Below are 18426 nucleotides of genomic sequence, written 5' to 3'. Positions count from 1 at the left end.
ATTTCATCAAATTTTGTTGCATTGCCTGGATATAATCTTTTCCGGAATGATAGATTAAATAAAGCTTGTGGGGGTGTAGCAATTTATGTGAAAGATGGTATCAAAACAAAAGTTTTAATCACATCTAAACAAGAGTATTGTTCCAGACCAGAGTTTATGCTACTTGAATTATCCTTATCTAGTAATGATAATTACTCGTTGGTATCTGTTATCGCCCACCAAAAATAGGTCATTTCACAGATTTCGAAAATGCCTTGCTTTCTCTTATGCCTTGTTATAACCGTATACTAGTTATGGGGGATATGAACACCGACTTGAACATGACGAATCGTAACTTTGACTACTTTCAACTGACTACAATTTTCCAATGCCTAAACATGACTATTTTACCCCTCGATCCAACTCATCATACTAATGAATCAGACACACTCATTGACCTTCTCATTGTTAGTGATCCCAATGAGGTTGTTCAAGCAGGCCAAATCTCAGTCCCAGCTATTTCTAGACATGATTTGATCTACTGTGTACTTTCCCATAAGATACCCAAGCCAGAACAGAAAATTATCACTTATAGAGACTTCAAAAACTTTGATGAAGCCGCCTTCCTGACTGATGTGGCTCAGACTCCATGGCATCAAATTGAAGCATTACCCTCAGTTGATGACATGGTCAAGACTTTCGAGAATTGGACTTTGACTTTGTATGACAAACATGCACCTTATGTGACAAGGAGGATTAATAGAAAACGACGAGTACCGTGGATGACTGAAGACATACTTAAGATGATGGGACGTAGAGACAAAGCACATAGAAAATTTAAAAAGACATTTGACTTGGACAGTTTGATAGAGTATAGGAGCCTTAGAAATAGGGTTAAACAGGAATTACGGAACTCAAAGATTAGGTACTTGAATTCGTTTATGACAAACAATAGACAAGACTCTAAATCACTTTGGCAGGGAATAAAAGAATTCGGGCTTGGCAAACAGAAATCGAATCCACAAATTGACTTACCATTGAATAATATAAATGACCATTTCGTTTCACACTCTAACCAACGCGACGAAGTTGTCATTGCTAATCATATAGATGATCTTGAAGAGCAGGTTACAAACTTAGATTTACCAATCACTGATCAATTTCATTTCCATCCAATCTCAGAAGAAGACACTTTCAGAGCAATTCAACGTATTCATAGTAATGCTACGGGTGTAGACAAAATTCCTATTAAATTTATCAAGAAGATGTTATTTGCTGTTTTACCAACCATTACATACATTTTCAACAAGTCACTTGAAGAAGGCATTTTCCCTGAAAACTGGAAGTTTGCTCTGGTTCGCCCTCTAAATAAAGTTCCATCACCCAATAAAGTTGAGGATTTTAGACCAATCAGTATTTTACCTGCATTGTCCAAAGTGCTAGAAAGACTCATTCATGCTCAAGTTGTAAAATTTCTAGACAACAATAGTAAGCTTCATAACTTTCAATCAGGCTTTAGAAAATTCCATTCAACTGAGACAGCTCTGCTTCGTGTCACTGATGATATAAGGTTAGCTATGGACCAAAGAAAATGCACCATCCTCACCCTATTTGATTTTTCTAAAGCATTCGATACTGTTGATCATACAGTCCTTCTGAATAAGTTGGCTATTCTTGGTTTCAGTCACAACTCGTTAGTTTGGTTTAAATCCTATCTATTAGGTAGGAAACAATGTGTATCTGTCGGTAACAAAAAGTCAACTTGGAAAAACGTTATGCATGGAGTACCACAAGGTTCAATTTTAGGCCCTCTCCTCTTCACTTTGTATGCTAATGACCTTTCTTCCATTATCAAATTCTCCAGTTTCCATACTTATGCAGACGACCTTCAAATCTATTTAAGCTTTCCCATAACAAAAATTAATGAAACAGTTGGAATAATGAATCAGGATATCAATTCGATAGTGGAATGGACAAAGAAAAATGGCCTTAAGCTTAATCCCATCAAAACACAACCCATTATAATTGGATATTCTCGTCTTATAAACAATATTGACCTTGAATCGATTCACAAAATTAGTGTAGACGGTAATGACATTCCTTACTGTAGCTCAGTTAAAAATTTAGGCATTATTATGAATAATACTCTTGACTGGTCAGAACAAGTGAACAAAACTTGTAAAAAGGTATTCTCAGCCATGCATGCATTGAAGAAAATGCACGATATCCTCCCTAGAAACATTAAATTATTATTGGTTCAATCTCTCATCTTCCCACATTTAATGTATTGTAATTCTGTTCTTAATGATATGCAAGTCACTCTGAATGATAAACTACAGCGTTGCCAAAATTATTGTCTACGTTTCGTCTACTCTCTCCAACGCCATGATCATATCACCCCAGCCCACATTGCTAGTTCAACATTGAAGCTTCCCGATCAGAGGCTTTTTCGAATAGTCAGCTTGTTAGAGATATCTTGAAATACGGTAATCCGAACTATTTTAAAGATGATTTCAAATTTGTCTCTGAAGGTAGGAGGATAGATGCTTCACATACTAGAACCGGAGAAAGTACTTTAAGGATACCCAATCATCGAACTACTATTTTCACAAAATCCTTCTTAGTCAGTGCCTGTCGTGCATGGAATACACTTCCTGTTTCTATCAGGTCTATCGAGAGCCGAGCGAGCTTCAACCTGACTTTAAAAAAACATATTTTGGAACAAATGACTGAAACTGTCCGGCCCTAGAACGATCACATGACAACCATCCCTCACCCATTCCACCAATATAAACCTTTAAACCATGTTATAGAACGAATTGTATATATATATATATATATATATATATATATATATATATATATATATATTATATAAACTCATGTTATTTCAATTATCCACTGCATACTGCTGTATATTACTGAAATTTGATAACCCTGATCTACTTTCAGCCTACTTCATTTTATTAATCAATTATTTGATCTTATCTACCTATATAATTATTTTACTTTATCAATTTTCTGTTTTTTTTCTCTTCAATATTCATATTGATTAAAACTTTTACAATATTTCCATTAATAAATAAATCCTTAGTTTAAATAACGAAATTAACGTTTTGGTAGAGAGTTAGTGGGGAGGATATTTTTAATATTCTTCCCAAAGAATGGACATTGATATGTCCAAAGCTCCGCCAATTTATGTAGATGCATAACAATATGATTATTATCTATAGTTATTATATTACAAATTGCTTTTTCATATCATATACAGTTCAATAGTTATTTTCTTAGTCTATATTATGTAAATTCATCTATAACTTTGCTGTATTGTAAGCTATTGTATATAAGTGTATACGCCAGTATATATTGTAATCTACATAAAGTACTCAATCAATCAATCAATCAATCAAGTATATAAAAAATAAAGTGCTGAGCAGAGCCACAAAGTTTAAAATATATCGCTCGCTAATCCTACCAGTACACATGTATGGCAGTGAAAAATGGACACTATCCAAAAAAGACGAGAGCCAGCTCAACGTTTTTGAGAGGAGGGTACTGCGAAGCATCTGTGGTGGAATAAAAGTGAAAATTTTGATATTAAGTTCTTCACAAATAATAATCATCCTAAAGCTACTTCAATTTGTATTACAATCTGTCATTTTTCTATTTTGAAATGAGAATATCAAGATGACGTTGACATGGGAAGCTTCAACATGGAATTCAGTACGGATAAAACAATTTGGATTGAGTGACATTTAATTATGCCCTATGCCCTTCCCAACAAAAGTCAATGATCAAATAAGAAGAATGGTAATTTCAATAATTAAATTGAACGTTACAAGAAAGGTGATAAACGTTTGAAGATTAAATTAAACTTTTGGATCACAAAATTGTCATGCAATCTTATTTATCATTGGAATAAGAAACCAACGTTTATTTATCATTTCATTTCGATTTCAAATTACTCGAGTGAATGTTATGATAATCAAAATCTAGACAAGTGTTTCACTAGTAGAAATATCCCTACCAATTTCATATCTAGTAAAACTAGAAAAAGTTATCCTTAACCTCATTTACAATTGTTTACTTATCCAGTAATAATACTGGCAACACGAGTTATTCGTTATAAATCAGTGCTTGTGGCAATGCCAATTGCAATCGAATAACTGAGTTGCCACTTACCAGGATCGACCAACGTTCTTTGAAAAACTTCTCTCATTTTCTTCTTGATAGCCTTGCTGGTTTCGTTTGTCAAGTTACGATACATGTCGTAGCCAATGATCATCACTCCTCCATCATCATGCCAATCCTTCAATCGGTAAGCTCTCTTCACATTAACTTTTTCACTAAATTGGAAAGAGCAATTATTATTTATCACAATTATAATTGATAAACTAAAAACAATATAAGTATTTTCTACAAACATTGCAAAATGACGTTCAACACGTTATGAAATTATTTTGCTCATATTTGATTCCAAAGGAGTTAGAGGATCACGTATTTACTAGTTTATGGCAAGAGAAGCACATTAAACAACAAACATTTAATACTTTTATGAGATACTCACTTTGACAGATGACAAACATTCAAATCGTCGTTTTCCTCGACTTCCTTCATCCATTTCTCGAATTCTCCGTACCAGTTCAGCACCGTTGAAAATGGGCATACAACAAGAACTGTGCGAACTTTGGTTAGATCTTGGTGGGAAAGTACGGTATGAACGAGTGATATAACCTGTTTATTAAACAATTCAGCTAGTTATAACAAAAAATAATCATTGAGTAAAGAACGTTTGCAATGATACTTATTAAACAAGTATGTGATACGTTAGCAGGGTGTCATACTATAAATGAAAATGAATCAGAATAAATAATTAGAATAAAACTTTTGGATCAAACCCTACAGAGAGATGACACTGAGACTTTTTGAAATCAAAAGGGTTATTTTTAACTGTGAGGGAAACATACTGTATTTCTTATTTATAGGTCACTTGACTTTCAATAAAATAAGGTAAGATTTGATCAGGGATATAGCAGGTTGCCTCGTTTACGTACGCGCATGAGATGACATGAGCCTACGTCAGACTCTGACCTCTCAACCGGCAAACGCCGGCTTCCCATATAAATTACATACAAAAAACCGCGTCAAATATCAATTTCTCACATAAAAACCGCTGTATTGAAAAAAAATGAATATGCGATTCAATTCAGAAAGAAACTAGCTTTACATCAATATGTCTTTGAAGGCATTAATTTATCTCGAAAAATATAGAAAGTCCTTGAATCTATCACTATATTCAATCGGTAGAACAGATTCATTTTTGAAAAGGCTGGTAACTAACTTATTTGTTTAGGACGTATTTTGAACAATAATACGACAAATAAAGAGAACAAGTATAATTTTATGCTGGTCATCCAATTATATTTTTAAATGATTGGTTTTTTATTTGACAATCATTTGTGAAAGTTGATAGTATCATCGCCCGGAATGCTAGTCGCAAACATTTGTATTTCACTATTTGTTTAGGACTATATTCATTGACAAATACCTAGAATCAATTTAGCGAATTCATGGAACTGTTCACCATGGTTACAAGCTATTTTTAGATCGTTGATCTGTCTAGTTACAAATAAATTATTTCAGTTGTCTACTGGAAAGCGTAGTGACAACACGTTGCTCAGTGTTTTTGTTCCTACTCAGTGCAGTATTATTATTATTGACAATTTTTAGTATATTTTATTGATTCTTTTCATGAAACAAAAATATACAAAGGAAATGTCATATTATTCACGGCAGTGTGTTATTTTTGATTTCAATGTGTCCATGGGATACTTAAGAATACAAAGAACACTCTTGTAAAACAAGAATGGATCTTAATTATATTTCAAATACTTCAACTAATTATAACTTTAAAAACCATATAAATAATTTTTTATAAAATGTTTCAACTAACTTACAGTATAGTAGTGAAATGCACTTTATTTCTTGATTAAATAATAGCATTGAAGCCATTGAAAGTCGTGATTATCTATTTTTTGTTCATATTAGGATTAATAAAAATCTTAATAATGTTTGAATAATGTTCATACATTCTTAGGGTTGATCTAACTGTTAATTTTTGTAATAATGTTAGGCAACCGTTGATAGATTAGCATTGTTTCAAGAGTTGTTGATAAAATAACATTAACATAATCACAAAAATATACTGAAATTCCCGAAGAAGTTGCTAGTTCTTTCCACAGACCCTTCATAAGGATAAAATTTCTAAATGAGAATCTACATAAGAGAAAGAGCTAAAACGACGTAAAAAACTAAGACGAAGTACAGAAAATTTATTTGAAATGGTCTATATATCGAATCGAATCGTGTACTCAAACGATTTGCTTTAGACTCGCCAGTAACATGTATAGGATTTTCGTTAGAAATTGGTTTTGATATTTTTTAAAGAGGATAAAATGATGAACATTATGATGTCACTCACTTCTATGAAGTGTTAATGATTAATTTGCAATGAGGGCTCAAAGTTGGGAATGTTTACGTTTGAATGCATGTTAAGCCGGGCCGAGAGGTTGGAGCATGACGTCACACCATAGCTGCGTTCTCCACGCGTCTCAAGGTGCATACAGATATACGCGCCGCGAACATGAGCAATTCTCTTTTAATCAGCTGATTATATCTGTATTTTTACAGAAACGGTAAGATACAGATATAGAAAGCTTGGCATCAGCTGATTAAAAGTGAATTGCTCATGTTCGCGGCGCGTAAATCTGTACGCACCTTTATGTGATCAAGGCAACCTTCTATTAAAGTATTCTTGAGATTTGATGGCTACGATAGTTCAAAGGATATTTCAATAACTGCAACCGGAAGTCATGGGTAGGGATCCCATCAAGTGCGTGGTTGTTTGATCATGTCATCATCTCAAAGGTTATCCAGCCCTTGTCACACGGCATCATTCAGCAAAAAAAGTAGTGGCCTTCAATTTTTTAGTTTCAACTTTATATTTCATATTACTTCAAATTTACTGTACAAGTACAATTGTAACACTGGCAGACGGGTTGACGATGACAGTTAATGTAGAAAATAATCAGGAGATATTCTAGTGTCTAATGTAGTACCTGGAATGTTTTACCGAGACCCATGCAATGGGCGAGAATGCAGCCACAACCTTCACCATCGTTTATTCTTTCTACAGATTCAAAGCAAGCGTCCCACATAAATTTTACACCATTAGCCTGAAAAGAAACAGTAGAAAAGTGAATAAAATTTAAAAATTATGGACCACTATTACTTGATACTATTAAACTTAAATAAAAATACACAATTTTTGTATTTACTTCTCAAGTGTGCTTACAATCACATGAGCATTTTATTACTTCTGTCAATATGAGATGAGACACATACCGAGTGTTCAAGTAGACATTATATTGTACAATAATTAAATTCCAATGAAAAATACATTATATCCTAAATAATATTATGAAGACGCATCACGAATTTAGAAGGAGATAAAATGAATGTGCAAAGTAGCCAGACAGCAATATTACGTCATAGCCACCAACCTAATTTAGAAACTCATATAAGATGCATTTTCAAAGGATTACAGATAAATTATGCCACAGACTCCTAAAATTCACAAAACAAGGTCTTCTCAAGTGCCCAACTTATCTTCATTGACAGTGGCGTATCTGTTTATTGCTTTAGTTCATCAAATACATAATCATCCTTCGATTCATTGCCCAGGTATGTTCAGAAAATTCACATTTCATCCTTGACATAGCATTTGGTACAGTTACATAATTTATCTACTGATATCAGATTTAATTGAAATTTTAAATTTACTCTTACCTGATGTGGTTTCATTTTGGCCACCAAACCCTTATCAACAGAAATAAGCTCCTCCTTGGTTTTAGGATCAAAATCCAATACAAGCTTTTCGATTTTCTTGCTGGTGTTTTCTTCTATGAGTTTGAACATTTCATTGTACTGAAACATAAGCGAAAGTTTATTGGTATTATATATTGGAAAACATATGATATTAGGAGAATATAAGATATTTGATGCACAGAGAATAAAGATTATTAGAAAAATAACTAATATATGTTGAGATGTTGTTTTCAATGACGAAATACTTTATAGTAGCACTGTTGTAGTTTTCCAAGTCTAAACTAGAGCAGAGTTATAATAGGTTTCAATTTGTTGATGTGATGAACTCGTACACAGTTTGACGTATACAACTACACAAATTTGCAATTCAACAAACGGTAGTTAGATAATTCCAAGAAAGACCTTCAAAACTATCCTTTTCAATTTCATTAATCTTCAATCCTAATATTATTGATATATTAAACCAACGTTATAATGAAAATTTGAATGGTACCACGATGTATACTGTATAGTATTTAGAGTGATAGCAACAAAAATGTCAAGTATCAGGGGGGATATTGAATAGCTTGAAATGATGGCTCTAAATCTGGATCTGAATCTGAATTTAAACTGGTTCACACTTCTATTATGAAATATGTAGGTTCTATTGATTCAGAAGTTTAAATTACAATAGTATTGAAAACAATACAGAGTAATAGTATTGAAAATTTACACAGATTGAATATTTATGCGAGCATCATGGATTAGACAGTACTAATTACAAACTATTTGATTATCAGAATATTAAACCACACGCTTGTAGTACAGCACTTGTTTAGAACTTACTGCTTTTTGACGATCTAGAATCCGCTGTTTTCTTTCTTCTTCATCCTTAGCTGCGGATCTGGTTGTTTCAGCAACATCTTTATCTTTAATTATTCTCTTGATGTTCCTTCTTCCTTTGTTCTGAAAATATTATTCTATTATGAGGAAAATATTGGAAAATTTAGTAATCTTGAATAGCGAAGGAAGGTTATAGCATCAAAATTTAATTAAGTTTTTAAAAAATAAAAATATGACAATAATATGACTGAAGCAAAAGACTTATTGAGTATATTTTTCTGTAATAACGTGCATAGACAGTTGTATCGTATATCGTTGTTTCCGATTTCAAGATTACAGACATGCTGAGCAATAAACTAGTTAAAAATTAATACTACTATTACTAGTTAATTTATTATTAAATATAGACCTACTACTAAATATTATTAGTAAACTAATAATCTGCTATTATTATGAAGATAGAGGTCAGATAGAAAAATGAAGGTTGACTATGCAATGAAATTATAAATAAAATTCCAAACGATTTTATAGATAAACAAATTACACGTTATTCAATCATAAGTATAGATTATTGGATTGAGCATAATATATTCTTTAAACTAGTTGTATAAAGTATAATATTGTATACCACAAGTATTGTTACTAAAAACATTGAGCAATGGTTTTTCTATTTTGACGTTCTTGAACTAGGTATGGTAAATGTTCCCACATCATCTTACAGGATTTTTTTTGTATTATTTTATGTATTCTCATATAGAGTTTTATTTTACCTATCCGGTGTACATTTCTATTCTTGAATATGTTCAGTAATGGGAAAAATGTGCGATTGGCGGCAAGGACACGTTTTTGAATTTCTTTTTGCTCCTCATTATAATTGGTCACACAACTTCCCAAGAAAGTGAAACTGTCAACTACTTGATAATTCTTCCCACCACATTCCAGAAATGGCCCAAGCCGATTATGTTATGTCTTGATTGGTTGAATACTTTAGTTTTGTTGACATTGATCTCCAGACCAACTTCCGATGCGCTTTGCTCCAACTCCAATGCAACGTTTTTCACGAATGCAAGAGATCTTCCAAGTATGCCTAAATCATCCGCATATCCAAGTATTCGTGCTGAGTTGATCATCAATGTGCCACACCTATCCACTGAAGTTCTCCTAATAGCGTGCTCTAGGGCCAAATTGAAGAGCATTGGTACCAATCCATCTTCCTGCTTCAAGCCACGCGCCACCCCTAAACAGTCTGTGAACTCTCCTGCCACTCTAACTTGACAAACAGTATTTTCCATAGTGGCGTTGACTAGCCTCACCATTTTTGATGGTATATTGAAGTCCAGCATTATTGAGTACAGCTTCTCTCTAACAATGCTATCATAGGCCTGTCTAAAATCAACAAACATTGCATACAGATCTATGTTGTTTTCCCAGAATTTTTCCGTTATCTGCCTGAGAGTGAATAACTAACTGATCTGTGGTTGATCTGCCCGGTCGGAATCCTGCCTGGTACTCTCCAATTATATTTTCAACACTATGGTGGAAGTTTAGGATATAAATTCCTCTATAGTTTTGGCAGTTGAATTTGTCTCCTTTTTTATGGATAGGACATATTATGCTCTTTTTTCATTCCTCTGGGAGTTTTTCTTCATACCATATTTGCGCAATGAGTCTGTGTAGCCGTCTGCCCATTTGTATGCCACCATATATCCAAAGCTCACCTGGTATTCCATCTGTTCCTGGTGCTTTTTATTTCTTAATATTTTAGTGGCTTCTAAGATTTCTTCAAGGGTTGGAGCTTCAGTGACAGCCATATTTTCCTGATGTTCATTCAGTCTAGGATCTTCGTTCTGTACCATTGGTGGGTCAGCCTGGTTCAACAGTTCACTGAAATGTGTCTTCCATATTTCTTTTATAACTTCTGTGATATTACATTTTCTCAATAAAAAATCGAATCTTCGATTCGATATTCAACTATCAATAAAACTTGATAGTCAATATCGGTGTAATCAGTTATAGTTCTGGGGTAACCAAACACCTTTTTAAAAAGAAAACTTTATTTACAAATACATAATTATAAAATATATAGCGAATAAGAGAGAAGTGCTCTCGGTGAAGTTTGGCAGTAGACTGACTAAAAGTACTATGATCGAGCATTACAATGGAATACAGCGTCAGCAATAATATTAGGTGTTACCAGATGTAACTCCTCCCCACTAAGAGTGAAGCTGCCCTCAGCTTCAAAAAAAGAAAAAAATATATATATATATTTAAATTATTATAAACTAAGTACATGGTAGTCTGGGGCATATTTGTTCTAGTTCACGCTGCACACTATCATTTTCAACTTCAGATTTAGAACAGATTAAGTTACAAAGTTTGTGCCAGATAAGCAGCCGTCTGAGAAATATTATAACAATCAATAAAATTACAGTAAAAATAAGCAATAGAATAATACATAGGTTTCGATTATCAGTCAGAGGTAGCTCATCTAGAACATCAAGTTTTTGAAAATTTATATTAGCAGTATGTACTTGATCAAAGTTGAAGTTGGATAGTCGTTTGTTTTCTACAAATTCAGTTGGAAGTACAATTTAGTTTTCCCAAAATATATTTGGTTTGTAGTAACCAATCAGTGTTTCTGAGCTATTAATTTTCAACAATTGCGTTTTCTTATTAAGAAAAAGAGTAATATTCTTGTTCAAATCAGTATTCAGAACCATACATGTACTAAAATTAAATAATATAAAACTATCAACTATTTCTACATATTTTATGAAAGAATCTCTGTCTTTCAAAACTACCTTACTACATCCGTCTAGATTTCTATCATTTAATAATTGCTCAATACATATATCATTAAGTTCGCTTACTGCACTACAATAATAATCATCATAAATGAGTTCACAATTTCCAGAAAATAATTTGTCATTTCGAAGAACAAAAGAAGGATGCGCAATAGTTGTTAAAATTTCGTTACCGACAATGACAGGATAAGACAATAGAAAAAACGTTTCATAGAAGCAGGAGCGAGTCGAATAACAAAGAGGATTGCTGATTCATTTCCATTCGGTTGGATTCATTGAACAAAGAATAAAAGTAATTGCTGATTTTTAGATTATTCGCTCTGATTACTTTCATCTCATTATTGAAATCGTTAATTAATTTCTGATTTACAGCAAATTGCTTGTCTACATTGTTACTAAGATGATATTTATTAGATTGGACTGTCTGCAAAATGTTGTCATATCTTTCCTCATCATCAGCATCCATGTTCCCAGTGATCCACGAAATCGCGGATCCTAAACCATTAAAAAGACCTCTTTTCTGCCTATAATTAACTGATTGAATCTCATTCAATTTATTCTTAGTGTATTTCAAATTCAATTTCATCATACTTAAGCGACTCTTATCAATATTATTCCTTTTAGCGAGAAAATCAACAAATTTTTCAATATTACTTAATTCTAAACGTAAATAACTAGTATTAATATTATGAACAAAGGTAAAAGTTTCTTTAATGATATGATAATTCTGTATCTTGATTGGCGCAATACCAGATGTTCTGCTCAAATCTACCATCTTAAAAGACGTTGCTGGGGCCAGAAACAGGAGAATTAGGGGCAGTACCATCACGTCCTGTAACAAATAAATCCTTTTTCTTACCCTTCACCGGTTTTTTAGGCCGTTTCATTCTATTAGGGTGCAATTTAAAAGGGCGTTTTTTGATAGCTTTAGGATTCCTAGCTAATTGCTGTGTTATATCGTAATTTACTTTGATGAATTTCGGTTTTGTTTTCTGAACGGTGTTTCAGGAGTGGGTGTGATTTTATAGTCAACTCGAACAGGTCCGTCATATTTAACCTTTAAGCAAACAGCACATTTATTTATGTAACCAGTCATGTCCTGTAGCATTGGTGGCCAGTAATATTTACGTCGTATTTGATTATAAGATTCATTGATACCGCGGTGGAATGTTTTACACTCATGATAATTAGAGATTAACTGTTTTTGTTCATCATTTTGTGTCACATCTAAGTTCATTTTTTTATACAGTTTAAGTTTGATCGAATCAAAAGTCTCTAGCAGTACGTTCTTGAAATTGTTAAAAATCCGTTCATACTCATCGTATAGGGCTCCGGCACGTGAGCAGAAAACTCCATACTTTGTATTCGGTTTCAAATACTCTATACATTTGTCCTTCATGTCATCATAATCATTAGCATTCCTAAAATAAATAATCAATCTATTTTTATCAAAAATCTTAATCAAGCGAGGGGGTTGGTCACCTCGTTCAAGTACTAATTGGTCATGTTCTACATTCAGAATCTTATCGTCGTCAGCAATAGTTACTTGCTCGTTTGAACTCTCTTGAGTGTGTATCGTGGCTAAACTGTTATTATCATCTTCACGTTCATTACCATTTTCATCATTATTTGCAACATTTTCATAATCAATATCACGCACAATGTTTTCATTAGCATCATTGTTTACAACGTCGTCATTTCTATTATCAATACCTATAATGTCATCATTATCAGCTCCTACGGCAGGTTATCCATTTGTTGGAGAATTTCATCAAGGGAACTAACGTCTATGGAGGGAGCTTCAGTACGAGTATTGAATCGCAGCAATTATTCCACGTTAATGTCTTCAAATTCATGATCAGGGTCGTGATCACTATTATCAAAACTGTGAAAGCCATCTTCTAGACCAGTTTCGTGGGGGTCAGTAGCAATATTCGCAAACCCGCGAAAGCCATCTTCAAAACCTAGAAAAGCATCTTCCTCATTTTCCATCATGTTAACATTATTAGGACGAGACAGAGCGTCCGCTATGTAATTGGTCTTCCCATTTATGTAAATAATATAAAAATCAAATTCGTCTAATAATAGTTTCCATCTAATGAGTTTCGAGTTCGGTTCTTTGATGCTATGAAGCCACTGGAGAGGCTTGTGATCAGTTTGAATGAGAAACTTCCGTCCGTATTAATAAGGTCTGAAATATTTACAAAACCAGACCATAGTCAATAACTCTTTTTCTATAGTGGAGGGATTGATCTCATGTTTATTCAAAGTTCGCGAAGCATACGCTACTGGTAGATCTTTTTCTTCAAAAACTTGGGATAATACCCCTCCTATAGCATAATTGCTCGCGTCAGTCGTGACAATGAACTGTTTAGAGAAATCAGGGAGTTGTAATATTGGACTGTTCTGTAACATTGTTTTCAATTTTTCAAATGCATTTACATATTCTGTATTATTAATATCGATCTTTACATCCTTTTTCAATGCCTGAGTCAGAGGTTTAGCGATTTTTGCATAGTTCTGTATCATCTTCCTATAGTAGCCTGTTAACCGTAAGAATTGTTTGATTTGTTTTTCAGTTTTAGGTATTTTGAAATCCTTTATGGCCTGCAATTTGGCTGGGTTGGGTTGTATACCGCGTTCTGAAACAATGTGGCCAAGGTATAACAATTCTCTTTTGAAAAATTCGGTTTTGTCAAGCTGTATTTTGAGATTGTGATTTTGTAGTTTATTGAAAATAGATTTTAAATGTTTCAAATGTTCTTCCAAATTGTCAGAGAATACTATTATATCATCCATATATACTAATACATTCGGCATTTTAGCAAACAATATATTCATATTTCTTTGAAAGAATGGGGGTGCATTTTTTAGCCCGATAATTAAATCGAATATCTCTCTTTTTTCTTCGACATTCATGTGGTCAGTTCGTAATGTTTCTTGGATCAATTTCTTTATCAATGCAAAATTTCCAGGACGTGTGGTCATTGAGTCATTATGCGAGTCAAGAATCGTTTCTACTTCCTCAATTTCCATGGGTTCAGGACTGATGGTCATGAGTTCATGAGAGAAAGCTATACACGTACATTCACCATTAACAATACCAACTATACCTTCTTCAATACAATAGTTAGAATTATTTACAGGTTTAAGTAATCCCTGTCCTACAGTGGGAATATACCTAACTGGGATAGTTATTACATTAAATCCAGGTTTCAATTCAATTTGTTTACTACTAGAATTAATTACAGGTAATAACGGTTTTGATACGTTGTCATAATCTAACGTATTAGTCTCATAGTTTACATGGGCCTTGAGTTGTTGCATTGCCTAAAAGAATATCGTACCTGTCGGAAGAATAATATTATATCTTAATTCTAGAAAGATTCGGAAATACTGTGGATGGACCAAAAAATTAATATATACTCATGACCACCACTTGTACCAGCCGGGGTTTTTACAACAAATTTTTCCTTATATCTAGTTACAGTTGGCGGTACAATTGCAGGATGAACATAATTCATCATCGATCCAGCGTCAACAAGCCATTTTCTGTTTACATCATCGACAAAATAGGGTAGCGATTTATTAATAATATTCAATTCAAGCTGTTTGGGGGGGGGGGTTTCCGCCGGATTGGGGCCACACCCTAAAAAATGATCTGCCATTTCATTCATAGCTGATGTTAGATTGTTGAGTTGCGACTTCAACAATTGAATACAATGCATTTACTTGATTGATATCATCATTTGATTCATCGAGATAGTGAAGATCCTGGAAAGGTTTGTTTCTTGCCGAATTGTTAGCATTTCTATTAGTAGAAGCAGTACGCATGGAGACAGTATTCTGCGAGTCCCAGTTGTGAGATTGTTGAATGTTTCGTGCTCCGTTTGAAAAGTAACGAGAATTGTTATTGAAAGATTTTGGTTGGAAATTTTGAAATTGCGACTGCTGAAAAGTAGAGGCAGAGGGAACTACACTTTGTTGGAAATTAGAATGTTGAGGCTGTTGAAAATGGACTTGATGAGGTTGTTGGAACCGATTCTGAGTAGTGAAGGGTTGCTGGAACCGATTCTGATTGAAGTGTTGCTGGCGGAAATTCCGAGGAGAGAATTGTGGGAATTGATTGAACACTGGTTGCGGTTGAAAGAAAGGGTTCACCTCACTCACTGGTTTTCCGGATTTTTCACGAAGTCGAAATTAAAGATCGCGAATTGAAAAAAACTTGCTGTTAAATGAACAACCTCGAAAGACGTAAGGAAGGTAGTTCGGGCGATAGTTATAGTTCTGGGTTAACCAAACACCTTTTTAAAAAGAAAACTTTATTTTCAAATACATAATTATAAAATATAATAGCGAATAAGAGAGAAGTGCTCTCGGTGAAGTTTGGCAGTAGACTGACTAAAAGTACTATGATCGAGCATTACAATGGAATACAGCGTCAGCAATAATATTAGCTGTTACCAGATGTAACTATCGATATGTGGACTTAAAATCTGCCTGATATTTTATCAGCTGTTCTAATGTTGGATAACTTACTGTAATATAAAGTTCTCTTTCTGAATTAACAAACAATTATAAACAATATAAAGGTTAAATAAATTCAAAACAGATTAAAAATAAAGTTTTATTGAGTATAATGAATGTAAATTGTAAACTTGTATTTTTCCATTCGGGAGGTTGGCAATTGATGACGTGTCTAGGTGGGGCTTTGGAATTTTCAGGGTCTTCTCTCTAGAAAAATGGCTGGTGGCTTGTAGTGGTTGTGTATTATCCTCTTGAAATTTTTCTATATAAGTGAAGTTTAAGATGTTTTAATTGATATCAGAATATTTTCATTATTTTCTCAATTTGTGTTAAATGTTTTGCTTAATGTTTAAAGCCTGTAGTCAGATAAATGAAATTAACATGTACAGATGAGTATTTAGCTTGTAAGAAGACTATGTTTTATGTATCTAATGGTTCTGTTAATTATTTTTGCGTTTTCAATTGCCCAAGTTTTGTGAAAATTATAATTTGATTTACTCTGAACTGGAGTTCTTATTCATAGGCATCAAATCCATTCATGATTTCTCAAGATATTGGTAAATGGAATCGATAACTGTCTTTAGGTAATAGGTGAAAACTATCAAACCTTTTTGGACAAAATTGGTAGCACGGCACTTCTTTATTTCCAATCACCTCTCCATCCTTGTTTTTGCATAACACTGTATGAGGTTTATATCCTTTCTCAAAAACGTTTATCTCTTTGTATGCTTGGTGAGTCTCATTCTCCAGGAAGTTCTTCTCAATTCTCTTCACCATTCTATTATGATACTCTCTCTTTTTTCTTCTGATTATTCTATTTGATGCCTTTCTGGATATTTCATACAATTCTTTCTTTGCTCTAGTGGGTCTTTGGATATAATTTCTCCTATTTTCATTTTTCACTTCAATTGCTTTTCTACAGTCTTCATCAAACCATTCTTCTCTTCTTCCTCTCCTGACCCGTCCAAAAACTGTTTCTGCTGATGCAGTTAAAACTGCTGTCACCTCCATTGCTTCTCTATTGTCATGTCACCTCCAGATCCTTCTATTTCCTCGATTTTTCCACTCAATGTATCTTCATTCTCATTCCTTGTCTCAGCCAAGTGCAATTTATTGACATCGACCTTTTCTGATATGTTGTCTTTAGCTGCAATGCGATATCTGAATTTCACACCCACTAGATGATGGTCAGGGTAACAATTTGCTCCTCTGTAGCTACGCATATTCATGACGCTGGACATTCCTCTCCTATCAACAATGACGTGATCCATCTGATTGAAGGTTCTGCCATCTGGAGACATCCATGTTTTTTTGTGGATGTTTTTCTAGGGTGTTGTGTTGACGCAACCACCATGTTTCTGGATGTTGCAAATTCTACAACTCTCCTTCTATTGGTAGAGAGTTAGTGGGAAGGATATTTTGAATATTCTTTCCTTATTTGGTAGAGAGTTAGTTGTAAGGATATTTTGAATATTCTTTCCGAAGAATGGACATTGATATGTCCCCGCCAATTTATGTAGATGCATAACAATATTATCTATAGTTATTCCAAATTGCTTTTTTCATATCATATTCAGTTTAATAATTATTTTCTTAGTCTATATTATGTAAATTCATCTATAATTTTGCTGTATTGTATATAAGTGTATAAACCAGTATATATTGTAATCTACATAGATAAAGTACTCAATCAATACATTGTCATTGCTAACTGCATGTAGACTGTTTGAATCAATAATATCGTATTATTTGTATCACTTAGCAGTGCCGAATATTACATTGATAATTATTGTTGTGCAAGTTACAATCAATGTCTATTTGTAGGTAATTGTATATTGGATACTCTAATGATTGTATTGTACAAGTATTTGTATGTTATTTTTGGCAATAAATTCAATTCAATTAAAAAAAAGCATTTTCTAAGAACGTATATCTGAACCTGGAAATTGATATTCTAAGTTTTGATCGTATTCAAGTTAAAGCAGTTATTATAATGATATTGATATAGCAGTTAAATACCTGGCTCAAATTTGCTTCATCCTCTTTTTCAGCATTGTCACTTGAAGAATCTCCTCGGTTGATGATACGTTTCCTCTTCTTCCTAGTAATGCACATTTGTAATCAATAACTCATTTATAAATGGGAAGTTTAAATTAAATAATTAATATTATTATTATTATTTCATTTCATCCACTGACCTCCTATAAAAGGGGTATATGGATTTGTCAAATTTATACAAGAAAGTGTGTGATGTCCTCTAAGCCTCCAACTTGAGGTTTGTAATATTCAGTGAACTCCTCCGCTGAATATGCACCAGCAAAAGCAGCAGCTCCCTTCTCAATTGAATTCTAAATTTCCTTACTGTTTAATTATTTTAAGTGGGATGGTAACAGGTTGTATATTCGAA

The 18426-nt window shown here is 33.4% G+C and overlaps 1 protein-coding gene and 1 long non-coding RNA gene across 2 annotated transcripts in view; both read right to left on the bottom strand.

Moving 5' to 3' along the window:
- Positions 1-18426, bottom strand: part of LOC111058379 (transcriptional regulator ATRX homolog) — a 133146-nt gene that overhangs the window by 80227 nt on the left and 34493 nt on the right. Inside the window, exons 12-16 of the mRNA XM_039423809.1 lie at positions 8692-8811; positions 7828-7965; positions 7098-7214; positions 4547-4713; positions 4162-4325 (exon numbers count right to left, since the gene is read on the bottom strand). Of these exons, the coding sequence (XP_039279743.1) occupies positions 4162-4325; positions 4547-4713; positions 7098-7214; positions 7828-7965; positions 8692-8811 (706 nt within the window). The remainder of the gene's footprint in view (positions 1-4161; positions 4326-4546; positions 4714-7097; positions 7215-7827; positions 7966-8691; positions 8812-18426) is intronic.
- On the bottom strand, positions 10725-18120 carry LOC120350442. Its single transcript, XR_005570779.1, has 2 exons — positions 18039-18120; positions 10725-12324 (listed from the first exon to the last, which is right to left on the bottom strand). It is a non-coding gene; the product is annotated as an uncharacterized LOC120350442 (long non-coding RNA).

The sequence above is a fragment of the Nilaparvata lugens genome, chromosome 3, assembly GCF_014356525.2.
Source record: "Nilaparvata lugens isolate BPH chromosome 3, ASM1435652v1, whole genome shotgun sequence".
NCBI classification, from domain to species: Eukaryota; Metazoa; Arthropoda; class Insecta; order Hemiptera; family Delphacidae; genus Nilaparvata; species Nilaparvata lugens.
The sequence above is the reverse complement of the archived record's forward strand: the minus strand, read 5'-3'. Positions and strand labels throughout refer to the sequence as shown.